Source organism: Pelophylax lessonae, assembly GCF_965119305.1.
Source record: "Pelophylax lessonae genome assembly, chromosome: 5".
Taxonomy (NCBI): Eukaryota; Metazoa; Chordata; class Amphibia; order Anura; family Ranidae; genus Pelophylax; species Pelophylax lessonae.
In genome coordinates, this window is record NC_138772.1 from 64,530,357 (window position 1) to 64,549,007 (window position 18,651).

General features: G+C 41.3%; 1 protein-coding gene across 6 annotated transcripts in view; it reads left to right on the plus strand.

Moving 5' to 3' along the window:
• ADAM22 (ADAM metallopeptidase domain 22) overlaps positions 1 to 18,651 on the plus strand; it is a 491,004-nt gene that overhangs the window by 357,964 nt on the left and 114,389 nt on the right. For all 6 annotated transcript variants that reach the window (XM_082259181.1, XM_082259183.1, XM_082259185.1 and 3 more), the window contains exons 9-11: positions 398 to 472; positions 1,720 to 1,791; positions 6,162 to 6,328. In XM_082259181.1, the coding sequence (XP_082115307.1) occupies positions 398 to 472; positions 1,720 to 1,791; positions 6,162 to 6,328 (314 nt within the window). The remainder of the gene's footprint in view (positions 1 to 397; positions 473 to 1,719; positions 1,792 to 6,161; positions 6,329 to 18,651) is intronic.

An 18,651-nucleotide genomic window follows, 5' to 3' on the forward strand; every position in this document is an offset into this window, starting at 1 on the left:
CTGAGGACCGGAGTTGAGGACCACTGCACTAGATGACCACTCTTGGTGAAGAGATTAAATGGACAGGTTTCCCCAAACATAACCAATGATGGGCACTGTCTACCAGTTTCTCCTTCCCCTCCTATTGGATAAATTAGGCTCTAAGTATTTAGGTGATTGCCACCTAATAACATGCCTGGGGGGTCAGATTGCAGCATTAAGATGTACCGCCATGACATGACATGTGGCCAGGCTTTACCAGTGTTTACTTTTGCTCGTTCTATTTCCTCTGATCCTTATAAAAACAGATCTATTTTTCTGTTATGGCGAATAGTCCTTTACATTCTGCAATATGGAACCTTTACAACCTGAGGAATATATTTCTGACTGCATTGTCACCAATCATTTTTACTTTTAGATTGAACAGTTATCTGGCAGTATCATGGATGAGACAAAATACGTTGAGCTGATGATTGTTAATGATCATCTGATGGTATGATATATTCCGTTATTAATAAAGAATATATGGAAATGGAGTAAAATAATTGTATTTACATCTATCTATCTATCTATCTATCTATCTATCTATCTATCTATCTATCTATCTATCTATCTATCTATCTATCTATCTATCTATCTATCTATCTATCTATCTATCTATCTATCTATCTATCTATCTATCTATCTATCTATCTATCTATCTATCTATCTATCTATCTTTCCATCTTTCCATCTTTCCATATTTCCATATTTCTATCCATTAGTGGTGCACCAAAATAAAAATTCTGGTACCGAAACTGAAAATTCAGGACGCACTTGGCCGAAACCGAAATTGACGGTTTTTAAAAATAATATATATTTTTATTAATAATTGTATCATATTTAACTTTTTAATTAAATTAAATAAACATAAATAAAAAACACCCAGTGCTGATCTGTGTGTTAAAAGTTTGTGAAAGCTATAGATCAGGGATATGCAAACTGTGGCCCTCCAGCTGTTGCAAAACTACAAGTCCCATCATGCCTCTGGCTCTGAGTGTCATGCTTGTGGCTGTCAGAGTCTTGTTAAGTCTCATGGGACTTGTAGTTGTGCAACAGCTGGAGGGCCACAGTTTGCATATCCCTGCTATAGATGTTTGTATTTGTGTGCTTTCCGTCCTTGCTCCAAGTCTCCACTTCACGTGTAGTAGTTGATCCCGCTCCCAATAGAAGGCACACTGACCAACTATTGTTGTCTTCCATTCTCATCATCGGCAGACCCGCTTGTATATAAAACAACTCCAGGGCAGATAACTCAGCCATTGCTCACCACATCATAATAGATCAATTGTCATGTGAGAAAACAAAAGAGGAAACTTTCAATGGTACAATAATCTACCAGGAGCAAATAAAAGGGCTGCTCACATTCTTAAAATAAACATAAGCATTTCACAAGGTTACTTCGAAAACGTGTCCTTATCTCACCACCATTTGATGCCAGCTGCACCTCCTTAGGTCGCCATGTAACCACGCCCCAACACGTTTCGTCACTTCCGACTTTGTGACGAGTGGTGCGGGAGGGTCCATCCATTATCTATCTATCTATCTATCTATCTATCTATCTATCTATCTATCTATCTATCTATCTATCTATCTATCTATCTATCTATCTATCTATCTATCTATCTATCTATCTATCTATCTATCTATCTATCTATCTATCTATCTACGTATTTCACAAATCCTTTACTCTTCTTGCAGTATAAAAAGCACCGTTTATCTGTTGGCCAGACAAACAATTACGCAAAGTCTGTTGTGAATTTTGCAGATATGGTAAGTGCCATCAAAAAAAGCCTTGAATTTATTTAAAACCTGTTTGCAGAAGACTTCTTTTTGTTGTGTCATAGACCAGTTTATGCTTCTGTTGGGCTACCTGTGGATGTGATCTCTGATCTGACCAATCGCCGTCCAGTCATAAAACCGCTGTATGTCAGTGGGGATTACTGGCTCAGTAATCTTAGAGTAAAGAAATCCATAGTCCAAAATTAGTTTCTCATTCAGCGGCTTTAGTTCCTCGGAAGATAAAGGCCAGTGCCAGCGGTTTCTGATTGATGCAAGCGCACTCACTCAGCAGACACAGCCATGGGTGTTTGTGCCGCAGTCATTCGAAAAGAAAAACCCCATGGTGTTGGATTTTCTAATCTTACATCTATAACAAGCCCTGCATTGATTTGCTGTGTTTGCTTTGATTTGATTTAAACTGATTTGCTTTGATGTTTTCTTTTTAAAATCTCCAAAATAAGCGATGGAAAATTCTGCAATTAGAGGGTGGAAAAGGGTATGGGAGAAAACTTAGGATTTTTTAGCCTGATGTGTAATCTTTAATAAAGCAAGAACAACCAAAACTCCTGTTGGACTGGCTGGCTTACACACGGGCCGAATATCAGCCAGTTTTTATTGAACCGTCTGATGTAGACGGGCATTTGGCTTTAGGCAGAACAGGAGAGTTAAGTATTTACAGTCTTCTTTACAGGAACTTCTATATAAGTGACAGTTACTTTACCTGTTCCAACATTTTAGGTTCAAAATAAAGGTTTCATATAGCTAAGGTCAGTTATTCCTCAGGATGGATTGGTATGTTTACAGTGTGCTCTTAGCGTGAAGGATTGCTTATACTTTCTTATACTATGCAGAGTTGTATAAAGTACTCAACCCATACTTGAGTAAAAGTACAAGTGCTCGATCAAAAAGTGACTTGAGTAGAATTGGAAGTGCTCGATCAAAAAGTGACTTGAGTAGAAGTGGAAGCGCTCGATCAAAAAGTGACTTGAGTAGAAGTACTAAAGTATTCAACATTTTGTACTTAAGTATTGCAAGTAGTTTTTTTTTTTTAAATTTTGCTACTCAAGTACTGAAAGTAAAAGTACCAGTAGTTTTAAAAAAAAATTGCTACTCAAGTACTGAAAGTAAAAGTACAAGTACTGTGTTATGTAGTTCTTAAAGAAAGAAGTCAAAAGTTTATTAAAGTTAAAGTTATTAAAGTTAAAGTTATTAAAGAAAGAAGTCAAAAGAAGTCAAAAGTACACATGACATTATACACATTTTTTTGAGCTTCATGAAACCTGCCATCTACTGTTCTGGCAGTGGTAATTTTTATAATTGTAACGAGTAACTATGCAGCACAAAAAAAAAAAATATCATAGTAGAAGTAATGAAATCATCGAAAAAATGTAGTGAAGTAAAAGTGGAAGTAGGAGAAAAAAATTCTACTCCAGGAAAGTACAGATACCGACTTTCGGTACTTAAGTACAGTAGTGAAGTAGTTCTACTTCGTTACTATACATCTCTGATACTATGGTTTGTTTATTAGTCGTATATTTGTTATTCCTCACCACAATAATGGTTATTAAAAGTAAGAATTGATTCCTCGACATTAATTATTCGCCTGATAGTAAAGATATTTTTGTAGTAAGGTAGGGAAGGGTTAGAACCTCTGTTTTTCTTTTATAGATGTCTGTGTCCCATTTGGAAAATTACAATTTTCCTTTTTTTTCCTCGTGACAATTGGTTACCAGGACAGGAACTGAGAGGAAATTACCACATTGAGTTCTGCCAATTCTTCCATTCTTCCTATTCTTCCTGTTGTGTCAAACGGGAAAAAAAAAAAAAAAGTTTTGGCAGGAATTTTATTTTAGTGAAGTTTAGTTATGGGTTTAGAGGTTATCGATTTAGGTTAAGATTAGAGTCATATGCTCGTTTAGATAAGAGGTTACATTTTTAGGACTTGGTTAAAGTTACATCAAGGAGAAGGTTTTACCTGGGCCCCAATAAATTTGTGAATGGAACAGTTAGCAATTGCATGTGGGGGTTCCTGGTGATTAGCTGTGGAAGGCAACCCCATATAAAGCAATAGGAGGCTGACAGCTTCAACAGCTAATTGTGGCTGCTCCATGTAATTCCTCATGAAACAATCCAGGGCTAATCGTACGCAGGCAATCCCTTCATGTGTGATTACACACCAGTGCCCGCATTTAGCTGCAGGAGCTGTTAGCCTCCCATTGCTTTTAAAGGGGCTGCCGCTCCTTGAAGCTCCGGTCTGTGGGTGGCCCCTCTGTGTCATCATATACAATGCAGGGCCAATAACCCTGTATTGTACGTGGAGGAGAGCATGCGTCTGCGGATGAGAGCCACTTAGGCTGCATTCACATGTCAGCGTATGATCGCGGGCAGAACCGCCGCGGTTCCGCCCGCGATTCGGAGATTAATTGCAAATCGCGGGACGCCTAGCGTTGCCCGTTGATTTGCAATAGCCCCCCCAAACGCCGAGCGATGTTGCCGCGATTTACGCCCGCCGAATCGCGGCAACATCGCGCAAACAAAATCGCGGGACGCAATACGCTCCAAAGAAGCTCTTGTACTTTTTTGGAGCGTATTGCGTCCCGCGATTTTGTTTGCGCGATGTTGCCGCGATTCGGCGGGCGTAAATCGCGGCAACATCGCTCGGCGTTTGGGGGGCTATTGCAAATCAACGGGCAACGCTAGGCGTCCCGCGATTTGCAATTAATCTCCGAATCGCGGGCGGAACCGCGGCGGTTCTGCCCGCGATCATACGCTGACATGTGAATGCAGCCTTAGAGAGGAGACTGGAGAGACCAGTCAAATTGTTGGAGTGAAAAAAAGGGTATTAATACAGTCTCTTCTGCAACCTTTTGGACTTAACAAGTATTTAACTCTTGCAGTCTTGGAGGGGCCCACTCCAAGGGTATATTTTGTTGAGACCACTTAGGGACCGCCCTATAGCAGATATCCTGTGCAGAATCATGTATATATAGGTGATTCTGCACCTTTGCCTAGGGGGCCCAGGCGCCGCTTCTGTTGTGATTACTCACAGCAGAAGCCGATCTATGGGTGCTAGGCAATGGATTTCCACTGGCACCCGCTGATCGTTGGGCAGAGACACAGAACGGAGCTATGCCAATGTAAACAAGGCCAAGCTGATGGGTGAAGTGATGGATTTTGAATTTGAATAAAATCTATCACTTCCCTTAGTAAAAGCAGCACACAGCTTACACAAAAACACTGGCTAGGCACACATTTAACCGTTTGATCGCCATAGATGTTTAACCCCTTCCCAGCCAGTGTCATCAGTACAGTAACCGTGCATATTTTTAGCACTGATCACTGTATTAGTGTCACTGGTTCCCACAAAGCGTCAAAAGTGTCAGTTAGTGTCTGATTCTCCACTGCAATATTCCAGTCCCGTTTTAAGTCGCTGATTGTCCCCATTACTAGTATAGAAAATCAATAAATAAATAAATGAAAATTCCAGTATATATCCCATAGTTTGTAGACGCTATAACTTTTGAGCACACCAATCAATATACACTTATTGGGTTTTTGTTTTTTTACCAAAAATATGTAGCAGAATACACATTGGCCTACATTTATAAAGAAATTCGATTTTTAAATTATTTATTATTGAATATATTTTTTTAGTAGAAATTAAAAAATATTGTTTTTTTTTTGTTTTCAAAATTGTTGGTCTTTTTTTTGTTTATAGCACAAAAAATAAAATAAACCCACTAGCGATCAAATACCTCCAAAAGAAAGCTCTATTTGTGGGAAAATGTACATAAATTTTATATGGGTACAGCATTGCATGACCGCACCACAGTTAAAGTAACACAGTGCTGTATCACAAAATATGGCATAAAGTGGGGTAAATCTTCCGGAGGGCAAGTGGTTAAGCTATTCCCTTCAAATTTCTTTAAAATATCTATAATTATATGCAAACAGTGATATTGTCACAGTTGATGAAGTGACCCTATGAGATATGAGAGCAGCAATTTAAAGCGCCAGGCTCTGATGACTCTCTTCTTGACTTCTGTAACTAGTGAGTCATTGATCTGAAACAAGCATGCACCCAGTAAAGTCTATACGTTTGAACTCTTGTTCTGCATGCTTGCTCCAGGTTACTAGATATAGCCATGGCCAAAATGACAGCCCCAAAGCCGGCATCTTTATAAAACAAGCCAATAATGGCAGCCCCCCCCCCATGCTGCTCTCCTCGCAGGTTCACTTTAAGCAACTGAGCAGTCTCGTGTTCTCTGCGCAGTAATTTGGATTTGTACTGAAGTGACGTCTTTTGCAGCAGCCCTGACAAAGCGCTCTTTCTCTCTCTCTCTCTCCCGTTTATGTACTAGCTATATAAGGAGCAGCTAAACACGCGGATTGTGCTGGTCGCCATGGAAACCTGGGCTGATAACAGTAGAATTAGCATTGATGGAAATCCTCTCAAGACGCTGAAAGAGTTTATGAAATACAGAAGGGATTTTATCAAAGACAAAAGTGATGCTATACATCTCTTCTCGTACGTAATGTTTATTCTGTGCCTTTTATGCTTACTTTTCCTTACTATATTGATTATGAATAAAGTTCGGCCCGGGCATTGCCTGTTCGGCAAACACACAAATTTGCGGGGCACTTGGTGGGCTAGCATCCGGCGGCCTGCCAGGCTGCATGCTTGGATAAGGGTCTTGTATAGATTTTGTGGGGGACAACACCATTTTTTTTGGCGCGGGGTTCCCCTTAAAATCCATACCAAACCCAAAGGGCCTGGAATGGATTGGGGTATTTTAACATTTGTTCTATTACCAGCAATGGTACTGTATTGCAATTTTGAATTTAAATGTACTTTTTTTTTTTTTTTCTTTATAAATTTCAATTTTGCTGCAGCAGGTTCTATACATGGTACAGATGTGCCACTTTGCAGGCAGACTAAGGGGACACCCCAGGCACTATATTAAAAATAATTTTTCATTTTATTTGTTTCACCTAAAGCATCAAATAAATCACTGCTCCTTTCAAAACAATCTTTTTTAACCACTTCCATACTGGGCCAATTCAGGCACTCCTCTCCTATATGTAAAAATCATAATTTTTTGCTAGAAAATTACTCAGAACCCCCAAATATTATACATGTTTTTTTTTAGCAGTGACCCTAGGGAATAAAATGGCGGTTATTGCAACTTTTTATGTCACATGGTATTTGGAGCAGAAATTTTTTAAACGCATTTTTTTTTGGGAAAAAAAAACTGTTTAATGAATTAAAAAAAAAACAAAAAAACACTGAAGTTAGCCCAAATTTTTTCTATAATGTAAAAGAGTTTGTTACGCTGAGTAAGCGCCGGTCCACATACACGCGACGCTACTTCCCGGGGCGACCTCCGAGATCGCGGTGCGAGCAGCGCGCCGCGACCTCGGAGCGGCCGCCACGGACTTCATAACATTGAAATCTATGGCGGTCGCCTCCTGGTCGCCCCAAAGAAGCTCCAGGCCCTTTTTCGAAGTCGGAGCGACTTGTGTCGCTCCTATTAGAACGGGTCCGCATCTTCCCTATGGAAGGCGACCTGCGGCGACCTGTGAGGCGACCAGGTCGCCTCACACGTCGCCTCTATGTGAACGGGGGCTAACAAGATACCTGACATGTCACGCTTTAAAATTGTGCACATTTGTGGAATGGCATCAAACTTTGGTACTTGAAAATCTCCATAGACAATGCTATAAAATGTTTACAGGTTACCTGTTTAGAGTTACAGAGAAGGTCTTGGGCTAAAATTGTTGTTCTCCCTCTAAAGTTTGCAGCGATACCTCACATGTGTGGTTTGAATGGCGTTTACATATGTGGGCGTGAGACACTTATGCTTTTGCTTCTGCGTGCAAACACGTGGGGACGGGGCCCCTTAAACTACTTTCCGCCCGCCCACCATCAAATGACGGCGGAGCTGTGTGGCTCTCATTCTGGGGTGCCGTCATATGACAGCGCACCAGAACAGCCTCTCTCTCATTAACCCGCTATGGCCATCAGTGTTGCTAGGACACAGCGTGACCCCCCCGATCTTGGTAAAGAGCCAATGACATGGCTCTTTACCCATGTGACCGGCTGTGTCCAATCCCAGCCTGTCACATGTAAATGATGAAGTGCCATTTATCGGCTCTCCTCGCCTCACACTGTCAGAGTGAGTGGTGAGGAGAGCCGATCAGCGGCTAGGGGAGCCTAGGAAAGATAATCAGGGCACTGATCATCAGTGCCCTGATTACTGTAAAGTAAAAAAACAGTGCTCATAAGTCCCCCCAAGCAATGCCCATCAGTTCTCACGATGCCCACCATCAGTGCCCATAGTGTTGCCAGTCAGTGCCTGTTTATCTGTGCTGTCCATCAGTGTCGCCTATCAGTGCCCATCAGTGCCCCCTCTTAGTGCACATCAGTGAAGGAGAAAAATTACTTATTTTTAAAATTTACTGACAGAAAATAAGAAACTTTTTTTTTCAGAATTTTCTGTCTTTTATTTTTTTGTAAGAAATAAAAAACCCAGTGGTGATTACATACCACCAAAAGAAATTTTATTTGTGTGAAAAAAAAAAAATGATAAAAATGTCATATGGGTGCAGTGTAGCATTACTGCGCAATTGTCATTCAAAGTGTGAGAGCGCTGAAAGCTGAAAATTGGCCTGGGCAGGAAGGGGGTGAAAGTGCCCTGTACTGAAGTGGTTAAGCTTTTTTTTTTTTTTTTTTTTTAATGTTTATTTTTATTTTTACACTTTCCCTTAAATTTTTTTTTTCAAAAAACATCCCTTGTAATAGGAATCGGCATGACAGGTCCTCTTTACAGAAAGATGTGGGGTCTATAACATGTCATAACGTCCCGCCCAGCCCCTGAAGGTCATAGAGACTGCCGCTATTATTGTTTTTGCAGTTCAGGAAATCCTGGGCAGAAAAAAAGATATCTGAATGATGCCTACAGCTGCAGGCATCATTTGGATATCCCAACTCAAAGTCCAGGACATCATATGATGTCCAGCGGGTGGGAAGTGGTTAAAAAATGTTTTTGATTGGTACATGTCCCCCAGGGCAGTACGCGGGCCCCTATACCCTTTTTATGGTCAATACCTTGCATATAAGCTTTTAAAATAGAGACTTTTTATTTTTTATGTTCGTTTCCCATAGACTTTACCCTCTTCAGGACCTCCCCACTAACATTTACTGTGGCAGGGCGGTCCTTAAGCGCAAAATCAGGTACGTGATTTTGTTGAAGGCCTCTAGGGGGCACATTGTTTAGACACATTGGAAGCCAATCAGCGGGTCTGGCGGCCGTGATGGACCTTGGCCATCCACGATTGTTCAGGAGAATGACAGACCGCCGTTCTGTCAGACAGGAAGAGAGAGATCGTGTGTTCCTAATAATCAGGAACACGGATCTCTCTCTTCCTGCAGTCAGTCCATCCCCTACACAGTTAGAAAGCACTCCCTAGGAGCACACTTAATCCCTTGATCGCCTCTGATGTTAACCCCTTCCCTGCCAGAGTCATTTATACAGTAACAGTGCATATTATTTAGCACTAAACACTGTATTGATGTTAATAAAATATATATAAACTTAGACACCCAATGTCAAGAGGAATATATCTTTGCGCTTGAGGAGGAGTCAATATCTTGACTGTTATAATGAACAAATAATGCTGCTACTTGAACAAATAATGGAAAATATTTGCGAATAAGTAAATGGAACAAGAGTAGCGCACGAGATCACTTTTATATGACTCAAGAAGATGTAAGCAAGCTATCAAAGATACTGCTGGACAAACATTTCAGAAAAAATAATATTCAGGAAAGAAATAATGTCCCTTCAGTCCATGAAATCCAAGGGTAAGTGAGATGAATTACTGGATCACCGTCCACCACCAGGTGTCACACCAAGAAACAGTAGGATTGGTAACTCACCAGAACTCAATGCTCAGGTGTTCTCACACAAGAGCAAACTGCGCAGAAATGCTAGGCGGATATGGAACCAGAGCCTGTTCAACACTGCTTCAAAACAAATCCTTGCACACACTCCCTCGATATACCGATATCATGAAGAGAAAGAATGGCCCCACATAGTGAAATACCGTAACCACAATTGCTTTATTTAAAAGTAAAATGTTGCACTCACATGTACAAGCTCATCAATAGGCATATAATGTTTGGTAGAAGGAAACCTAGCTCGTCCAGTCCCCGGGCTCACTCCACGCCAGCCCTTTACCTTCCGGGTAGGTCCCCCACCGTCACGTGATGTCGGATGTGTTGTCTGGTCACGCCCCGACCGGTTTCGTCATGTCCGACTTCAACTGGAGGCGTGACCAGAACAACAACATCCGGCATCTAAGTAGCCCTGCTGGAACGCTCTACGTCCAATCGGCAACGAGGCGAAAGCCGGAAGTTAACCAGCTCACCACGCCGCGGAACTTCCAACATCAACATAAACAAACACAAACTAAAAAGTCGTCCCTTGCAGGAATCCAGTTTAATTTGGCACTATAACTAATGCAAAACATTAAACAATAATGATATTGATCTTAACCAAATAATATGGGCCAAAAATAAAGAGAGATAAAAAGGAATGGCTATAATGCAATGCCGCTCCTTGCCGATATGAACCTGTAGAGCATCGCCAGTAACAATCTGCATATACACTGGGAAATCTGCACATATCGTAAAAAATGCAATACACTATTGGTGTCACAATGCATAGTGAAATACATATAAAATGCATATCTGAACAAGCTAAAATGTCATAAAATAATAAAAATCATTATTAAAAAGTTGCAATTGATAAAAATGCAATAATTCATAAAACCTCATAGCAGAAAGCAAATAATCAAGCCTCATCGGATAGATTGCAATGATAGCAAGGAAGGGAAAGTTAAGAATCGCTGATATAGCAATTTAAGTCCAGTTCAATGTTTAACCCCGTCGGTGCGAGGGCCTGGGTGAGGAAGATCCATTTGGTCTCACATTTGGATAATTCCCTCACCCAATTCGACCCCCGCCACGACGGGGTAACACGCTCGATCCCCCAGAAGTGAAGACTCTTAGGGTCCCTCTGGTGGAACTGGCGAAAATGTGCGGGCACGTTGTGTTCGCGCTTTCCCTTTAAGATGTTGGTGATATGCTCACCCACTCTTACTTTTAAGGCCCATTTAGTGCGGCCAATATAAACTAAATTACAGGGACACATTAGTCTGTAGACCACATGTGTGGTGTCACACGTAATTAAGTTTTTGATTTTGAAAGTTTTGTTTATAGCCCGAACTGTGAAGGAGTCCCTCCTCCTGAAATTGGTAGGCGTAAACGAACAGGCTCTACACCTACCACAGGTGAAGGACCCCCCATGTCCGGGAAGAAGGAGACATTAGGGGGATCCAGTACTTTTTGACGATTTGGTCGCCAAAGTTAGGAGCTCGTCTATAGATAAATGATGGCTTAGCAGGTAGAACTGAGCCTAACGTTTTGTCCATTTGTAATATAGACCAATGTTGTCTGAAAATTTCCTCAACCTTTTTATAATCGTTGGAAAAGTCTGACAGAAAACTCCATTGTTTGGGGTCATCATCACTCCTAACCGGTTTAACTGCAGGTCTCAATGGTCTAGGAGCATTTCTAATGTTGGCAATTTCTCTATTCAGATTACTCTCATCATAACCTTTGGCGGCAAACCTATCCCTCAACACTGCTGCTTGCTCAGTGTAGTCATCCTCAGAGGTACAGTTCCGTCTCACGCGGATAAACTGACCCCTGGGGATATTCCTGAGCCAGTTAGGGTGGTGCCCACTTTGTATCGCCAAATAACTATTCCTGTCTGTCATTTTAAAGAATACTTTCGTAGTCAGTCTATTGTTTGCTCTTTTAATAGTGACATCCAGGAAATTAATTTCCTCAGGGCTATGATGGAACTCAAGCTTTATATTGTTGTTGTTAGTATTAAGGTGTTCCATGTAGGCTACCAGATCTTCTTCTGCCCCTTGCCAGATGAAGATAATGTCATCAATGAAGCGTTTGTACAGTCTAAGTTCATGTCGTACCTGGTTGAAGACAAACTTGTCTTCCCACTCCGACATCCGCAAATTTGTTCATGCCGGAGTGGGAAGACAAGTTTGTCTTCAACCAGGTACGACATGAACTTAGACTGTACAAACGCTTCATTGATGACATTATCTTCATCTGGCAAGGGGCAGAAGAAGATCTGGTAGCCTTCATGGAACACCTTAATACTAACAACAACAATATAAAGCTTGAGTTCCATCATAGCCCTGAGGAAATTAATTTCCTGGATGTCACTATTAAAAGAGCAAACAATAGACTGACTACGAAAGTATTCTTTAAAATGACAGACAGGAATAGTTATTTGGCGATACAAAGTGGGCACCACCCTAACTGGCTCAGGAATATCCCCAGGGGTCAGTTTATCCGCGTTAGACGGAACTGTACCTCTGAGGATGACTACACTGAGCAAGCAGCAGTGTTGAGGGATAGGTTTGCCGCCAAAGGTTATGATGAGAGTAATCTGAATAGAGAAATTGCCAACATTAGAAATGCTCCTAGACCATTGAGACCTGCAGTTAAACCGGTTAGGAGAGATGATGACCCCAAACAATGGAGTTTTCTGTCAGACTTTTCCAACGATTATAAAAAGGTTGAGGAAATTTTCAGACAACATTGGTCTATATTACAAATGGACAAAACGTTAGGCTCAGTTCTACCTGCTAAGCCATCATTTATCTATAGACGAGCTCCTAACTTTGGCGACCAAATCGTCAAAAAAGTACTGGATCCCCCTAATGTCTCCTTCTTCCCGGACATGAGGGGGTCCTTGGGGGTAGGTGTAGAGCCTGTTCGTTTACGCCTACCAATTTCAGGAGGAGGGACTCCTTCACAGTTCGGGCTATAAACAAAACTTTCAAAATCAAAAACTTAATTACATGTGACACCACACATGTGGTCTACGGACTAATGTGTCCCTGTAATTTAGTTTATATTGGCCGCACTAAACTGGCCTTAAAAGTAAGAGTGGGTGAGCATATCACCAACATCTTAAAGGGAAAGCGCGAACACAACGTGCCCGCACATTTTCGCCAGTTCCACCAGAGGGACCCTAGGAGTCTTCACTTCTGGGGGATCGAGCGTGTTACCCCGTCGTGGCGGGGGTCGAATTGGGTGAGGGAATTATCCAAATGTGAGACCAAATGGATCTTCCTCACCCAGGCCCTCGCACCGACGGGGTTAAACATTGAACTGGACTTAAATTGCTATATCAGCGATTCTTAACTTTCCCTTCCTTGCTATCATTGCAGCAGTTTGTTTTGAAGCAGTGTTGAACAGGCTCTGGTTCCATATCCGCCTAACATTTCTGCGCAGTTTGCTCTTGTGTGCAGTGTTAATTTCGTCGACTAAAACTGACTAAAACGTTTTCGTCGACTAACACAATTCAGATGACTAAAATACGACTAAAACTAAAATGGCATTTTAGTCTTAAGACTAAAATATGACTAAAACTAAAATGGCATTTTAGTCAAAAGACTATAACTAAAACTAAATCGAAATTTGCTGCCAAAAATTAACACTGGTGCATGCTCAAAGCATAAATAATAACATATTAGATTTTTCACTCCAGGACCAGCAGTAGTATATAATGAGTTTGGAAATTGTAGAGAAATGCTTAAATAATGCATTACAAATTACAATTGAACTACACCCATTTGATTATAGATGACTAAAATGAGTTTTAGTCGACTAAAATGTAGGGCGTTTTAGTTGACTAAAATATACTGGAGTTTTAGTCGACTAAATACGACTAAAACTAAAACACTTGCAGAAGACTAAAATGGGACTAAAACTAAAATGCCATTTTAGTCCTAAGACTAAGACTAAAACTAAATTGAAATTTGCTGCCAAAATTGACACTGCTTGTGTGAGAACACCTGAGCATTGAGTTCTGGTGAGTTACCAATCCTACTGTTTCTTGGTGTGACACCTGGTGGTGGACGGTGATCCAGTAATTCATCTCACTTACCCTTGGATTTCATGGACTGAAGGGACATTATTTCTTTCCTGAATATTATTTTTTCTGAAATGTTTGTCTAGCAGTATCTTTGATAGCTTGCTTACATCTTCTTGAGTCATATAAAAGTGATCTCGTGCGCTACTCTTGTTCCATTTACTGCATTGGTGTTGCTGGTGCCCAAAAAGTGTCACTTGATGTCAGATTTGTCTGCCGCAATGTCACAGTCCCGCTAAAAATGGCTGATCACCACAATTAATAAAAAAAAAAAAAAAATTATAAATAAAAAGTCCATAAATCTATCCCATAGTTTGTAAACACTATAACTTTTGCGCAAACTAATTAATATATGCTTTTTGAGATTTTTTTACCCAAAATATGGAGCAGAATACATATTGGCCTAAATTGATAAAGAAATTCAGTTTTTACATTTTTTTTTTATTGGGAATGTTTTATAGCAGGAAGTAAAAAAAAATGTTTTTTTTTTTCAAAATTGTCGGTCGGTTTTTTTGTTTATAGCGTAAAAAAAAATAACGCAGAGGTGATCAAATACCACCAAAAGAAAGCTCTATTTGTGGGGAAAAAAGGACATCAATTTTATTTGAGTACAGTGTCGCACGACCGCGCAATTGTCTGTTAAAATAACGCAGTGCCGAATCACAAAAAAATATCCTGGTCATTAGGGTGGTAAAACCTTCCGGGGGTGAAGTGGTTAATAGGGTTTGTGATTCGGGTCTGAACATTTGTAGTGTTTGAGAATTCTGGCATGAACCGAACCGGGAGGTAGTTCAGCCCAACTCTAGCTTAGAAGAAAGTGAGCACAACCCGTGAAATGGGACCATCAGCAGCGTCCAAGAATCTAATTTTGTTTTTGTTTTTTTAGATATTGCTCACTTTCTATCAGGATTTATTAGAATTCCAGAACCAATAAAGTATATGCCTGGGCAAAATGAATGAATAAATACATTCAAAAATAAAAACATTTTTAGCACCTCTTCACAATACATGCGCAGTTCCTTGTGTTTTATCCCTTTAAGAAACCGCAAGTGTGCTTCAAACTTCCTGTTTTTTTCAACATGTTTTAATTATTTTGTTCAAGTAAATGCGATGCTACTATTTAAACCTAAATGTGTATACTCAATACTGTGTTTCTAATAAATGCTAAACAAAAATCAATTCATAAAATGCCTAATATCTGTAACAACCCATGTAATTCATATATCAAAGTCCATGAATGCAAAGGTGTTCTGTGCTTATCAATAAATCAATTACAACACAAATATCTCAAGAGTGTTGTATGGTAAAGTCCATAAACATAAAAAGTCTGTGATGTATTAAAGCAGAGCTTCACCCAAAAGGGGAAGCTCATCTTGTTTGCACCCTCTCCTCCCTCCACTGCCACATTCGGCACTTTTTGAGGGGGAGGGGGAAGCTGGTACCTAATTTTGACAGGTACACAATTTTCCTGGTAAAATTGCTGCACTACTATCTATGTCATGTCTGGCCCCTCCTCCTTTCCCCACTGCCTTCTGGGACACAAAGCGGTCCCAGAAGACGGCGGGACCATTCAGAAAGCACATGCGCAGTAGGAAACAGGCTGCACTTCCTCTTTCCCTTATTACAGATGCTGGCGCCTGCACCCAAAGCCGATTGACGAATCAGCTTGGGGTGCTGTTCTGGCAGGATCCCTGGACAGGTAAGTGTCTTTATATTCAAAGTTAGCAGCTACAGTATTTGTAGCTGCTGACTTTGATTTTTTTTTTTTCTTACAGACTGGAACTCCGCTTTAAAGGTTTTTTTTTTAAAGTGCTCAGTGCTTCAAATTTCATAATATTCAGTGATCTGTGTGAAAACAATCCGAGCTCCCCTCCTATATTTCAACACTCACCAGAACATGATACAAGCGTTTGTATGCAAAACCAGTGATCTTTCTTGTACTGTCCCCACTGTCATCTTTTGGAATGAATGGGATGGATCCTCCTCTCTGTTACTCCATCATGCTTGTATGTAGCAGTCCTCCATAGCGTGATACCATTTATTTAAAATATGTTAAAATCATAAAAAACGACATTATAAAAGCAGCGATTGCATACAATGGTGTCTCCAGCATATGGCAATCATCTGCGTTCCATTGACAGGAAGTACATAAGCGGAAGTGACTCCAACAAACTCCTCCCAACGTGTTTTGTCACAACTACGTCATCAGGAGCGGCCTCTTGTTGTAATTGATTTATTGATAAGCACAGAGCACTTTTGCATTCATGGACATTGATATATGAATTTCATGGGTTGTCACAGATCTTAAGCACTTTTATTGTGAATTGATTTTTTGTTTAGCATGTATAAAACAGTATTGAGTATACACATTTAGGTTTAAATAGAAGCATCACCTTTACTTGAAGGTGATTTAGGTTACCCCCACAGGGGTTAACCTTTTTTGCAGGCAGCTACACGTGCAAAACATTCTCTAAACATTAGTGGAGTTTACACTGTATTTTACCTATTAATTGTAAGGGGAAGTTCACTACAACATACAGGGTACATAAGGCATAAAGCAGAGACAATAGAAGTTTAAAATAGTGATCGACCGTTTATCGGCAAAGCCGATATATCGAGGGCCGATAAGCACTTTGCCCGATATATCGGAATCGGCCTTTTGATTTACCGATATTTTGGGAAAGTGCTTGTACCGGGGCGATGCCTGCAGCTAGAGGCATCACCCCGATACCGGTGTCCATAGCCGACGGTCGGCTGTCTTGTAATGACAACTGATGCGGCTGAGAAGCCGCTCGGCTGTCATTCCAAGGAGCGGGAGGGGACGTCCCCCCCTCCCGCCGCCTTCCGCGGCTCGCCTGGGTCTCCTATCCCCCCGCCGCCGTCTGACCAGGTCTCCATCTGCACCACTGCCGTCTGACCAGGACTCCATTTCTTTTAATTCGGCGCCTCCGAGTACTGACATCACTTCCGGGTACTGACGGCGCCGAATTCAAAAAACGTACAGCATTCAAAACAGACAAACTTTTGAATGTTTTTAAGTGCAGAGGAGGGGGTTGGGGTCTTTTAGACCCCCAGATCCCTCCACCACAGTACCTGTAGACATAAAAAAAAAATAGTAATTTTTTTTAATGCCTGAAAATATCGGCCAATACCGGCCGATACCGATATCCGATGACCAAAATATCGGTATCAGCGGTAAAAAAACGATAGAAGTCGATCAATAGTTTAAAAGCATTCAATTTCAACGAAATGCGTACGTAAGCAATTTACATGTATACGAATATGGGTCACATGTACAGTGTGGCAACAACAGCATGTAAGCCCCTGTAGGGATAGAGAATAGTCAGTAATACGTTTCCCGGTAACTCCTCCTAAGTTTATTGAACCTCTTGCTGCCCAGCTACATTACATTTACTGCCGCAGGGTGGCACGGGCAGGTTGGATCACATACAAAGATCAGCGATCTCACTGTTTCTTCTCCCTGCAAAATAGGGAGAAAAAAACAGGCAGATCTGTTGGCAAATGCAGGACATATAACATACATTACATTTTTTAGGCACAGAAATAACCCCTTGATTGCCCCTAGATGTTAACCCCTTCCCAGCCAGTGTCATTAGTACAGTGTCAGTGTACAGTATTATATCTGATCACTGTGTTAGGGCCGGTTCACATTCCTGCGAGTGCGCCGATCGCATGTAATTCCGAGCGCACTGCTCCTTCATTACATGCGATCGGAGGTGCGGATGCAAATTCAGCCATACACTTTGTATGGCTGAATTCGCAATGTATCCACACCAAACACACACGACCCTTTTTTCCAGCCGCATCAGGATCGGATCACACAGTGGTTCACACTTGTGCGATCCGATCCTGTGCGAACTGTCAGATCGCACTGCGATATGCGATCAAACTGGGGGGGTCGTTAACATTTCATTGACACCCCCAGCGTATCGCATATGGCAGTGTGAACTGCCATGGGTGCGTTTGCGATGCGGGAACAGGCTGCGAATTCGCAGCCTTCCCGCTTTGCACAAGTGTGAACCGGGACTTAAGCCTGGTACACAATATGTGTTTTATTTCATGGGTTGAACAAAAAAAAAAACGTCAGCTCTGTTTATCAGCAGCAGTGTACATGAGGCCTAAATGTGAGTTGTTTTGAAGTGCATATAATAACTAACAATGAACTTTGCTCATTGATTCTTTTTTGGTGAGCTAAAGAGGAGTCCATCTCCCCCCCCAAAAAATAAATAAAAGTCAGCAGCTACAAACATTGTCGCTGGTGACTTTACTATTAGGGTACTTGCCTGTCCAGGCATCCAGCGGTGTTCTCACCCAAGTTGATTCTTGAATCGGCTCTCGGGTGCTAGCGCCGCCATCTTGGCTAAGGGAAACTTCTACTGTGCGAATCGGGGGGGGGGGGGGAGGAAGGGGGGGGTGAACTTCCAGCTCAATACCAGGTACCCGCTCCCTCCCCGCCCCCGAAAGGTGCCTAAGGTGCCAAATACCCTTTTGGGTGCAGCTTCGCTTTAAATATACCATTGAGATAAATCTGTGCAATAACGGTAAACAAAATACGTGTTGATCTTGCCAGATATTCAGAGCTGTCCCCTGTCCTGTTCCTGCGTTATCTCAAGGAGCCTGTTTTGCTCTCCTACTTAAGATCAGATCCATTAGTGTCTATGGTGCGTAAATGAAAATTAGGACCCTTTCGCACGGGCGGTTGTTGTGCCGTTTGTAAAAGCATGTTTTGTTATTTTGAAACTCCAACACTCCTGACAAAAAGGTTATTCACATTTGTACGTTGCGATTATGCGCGATT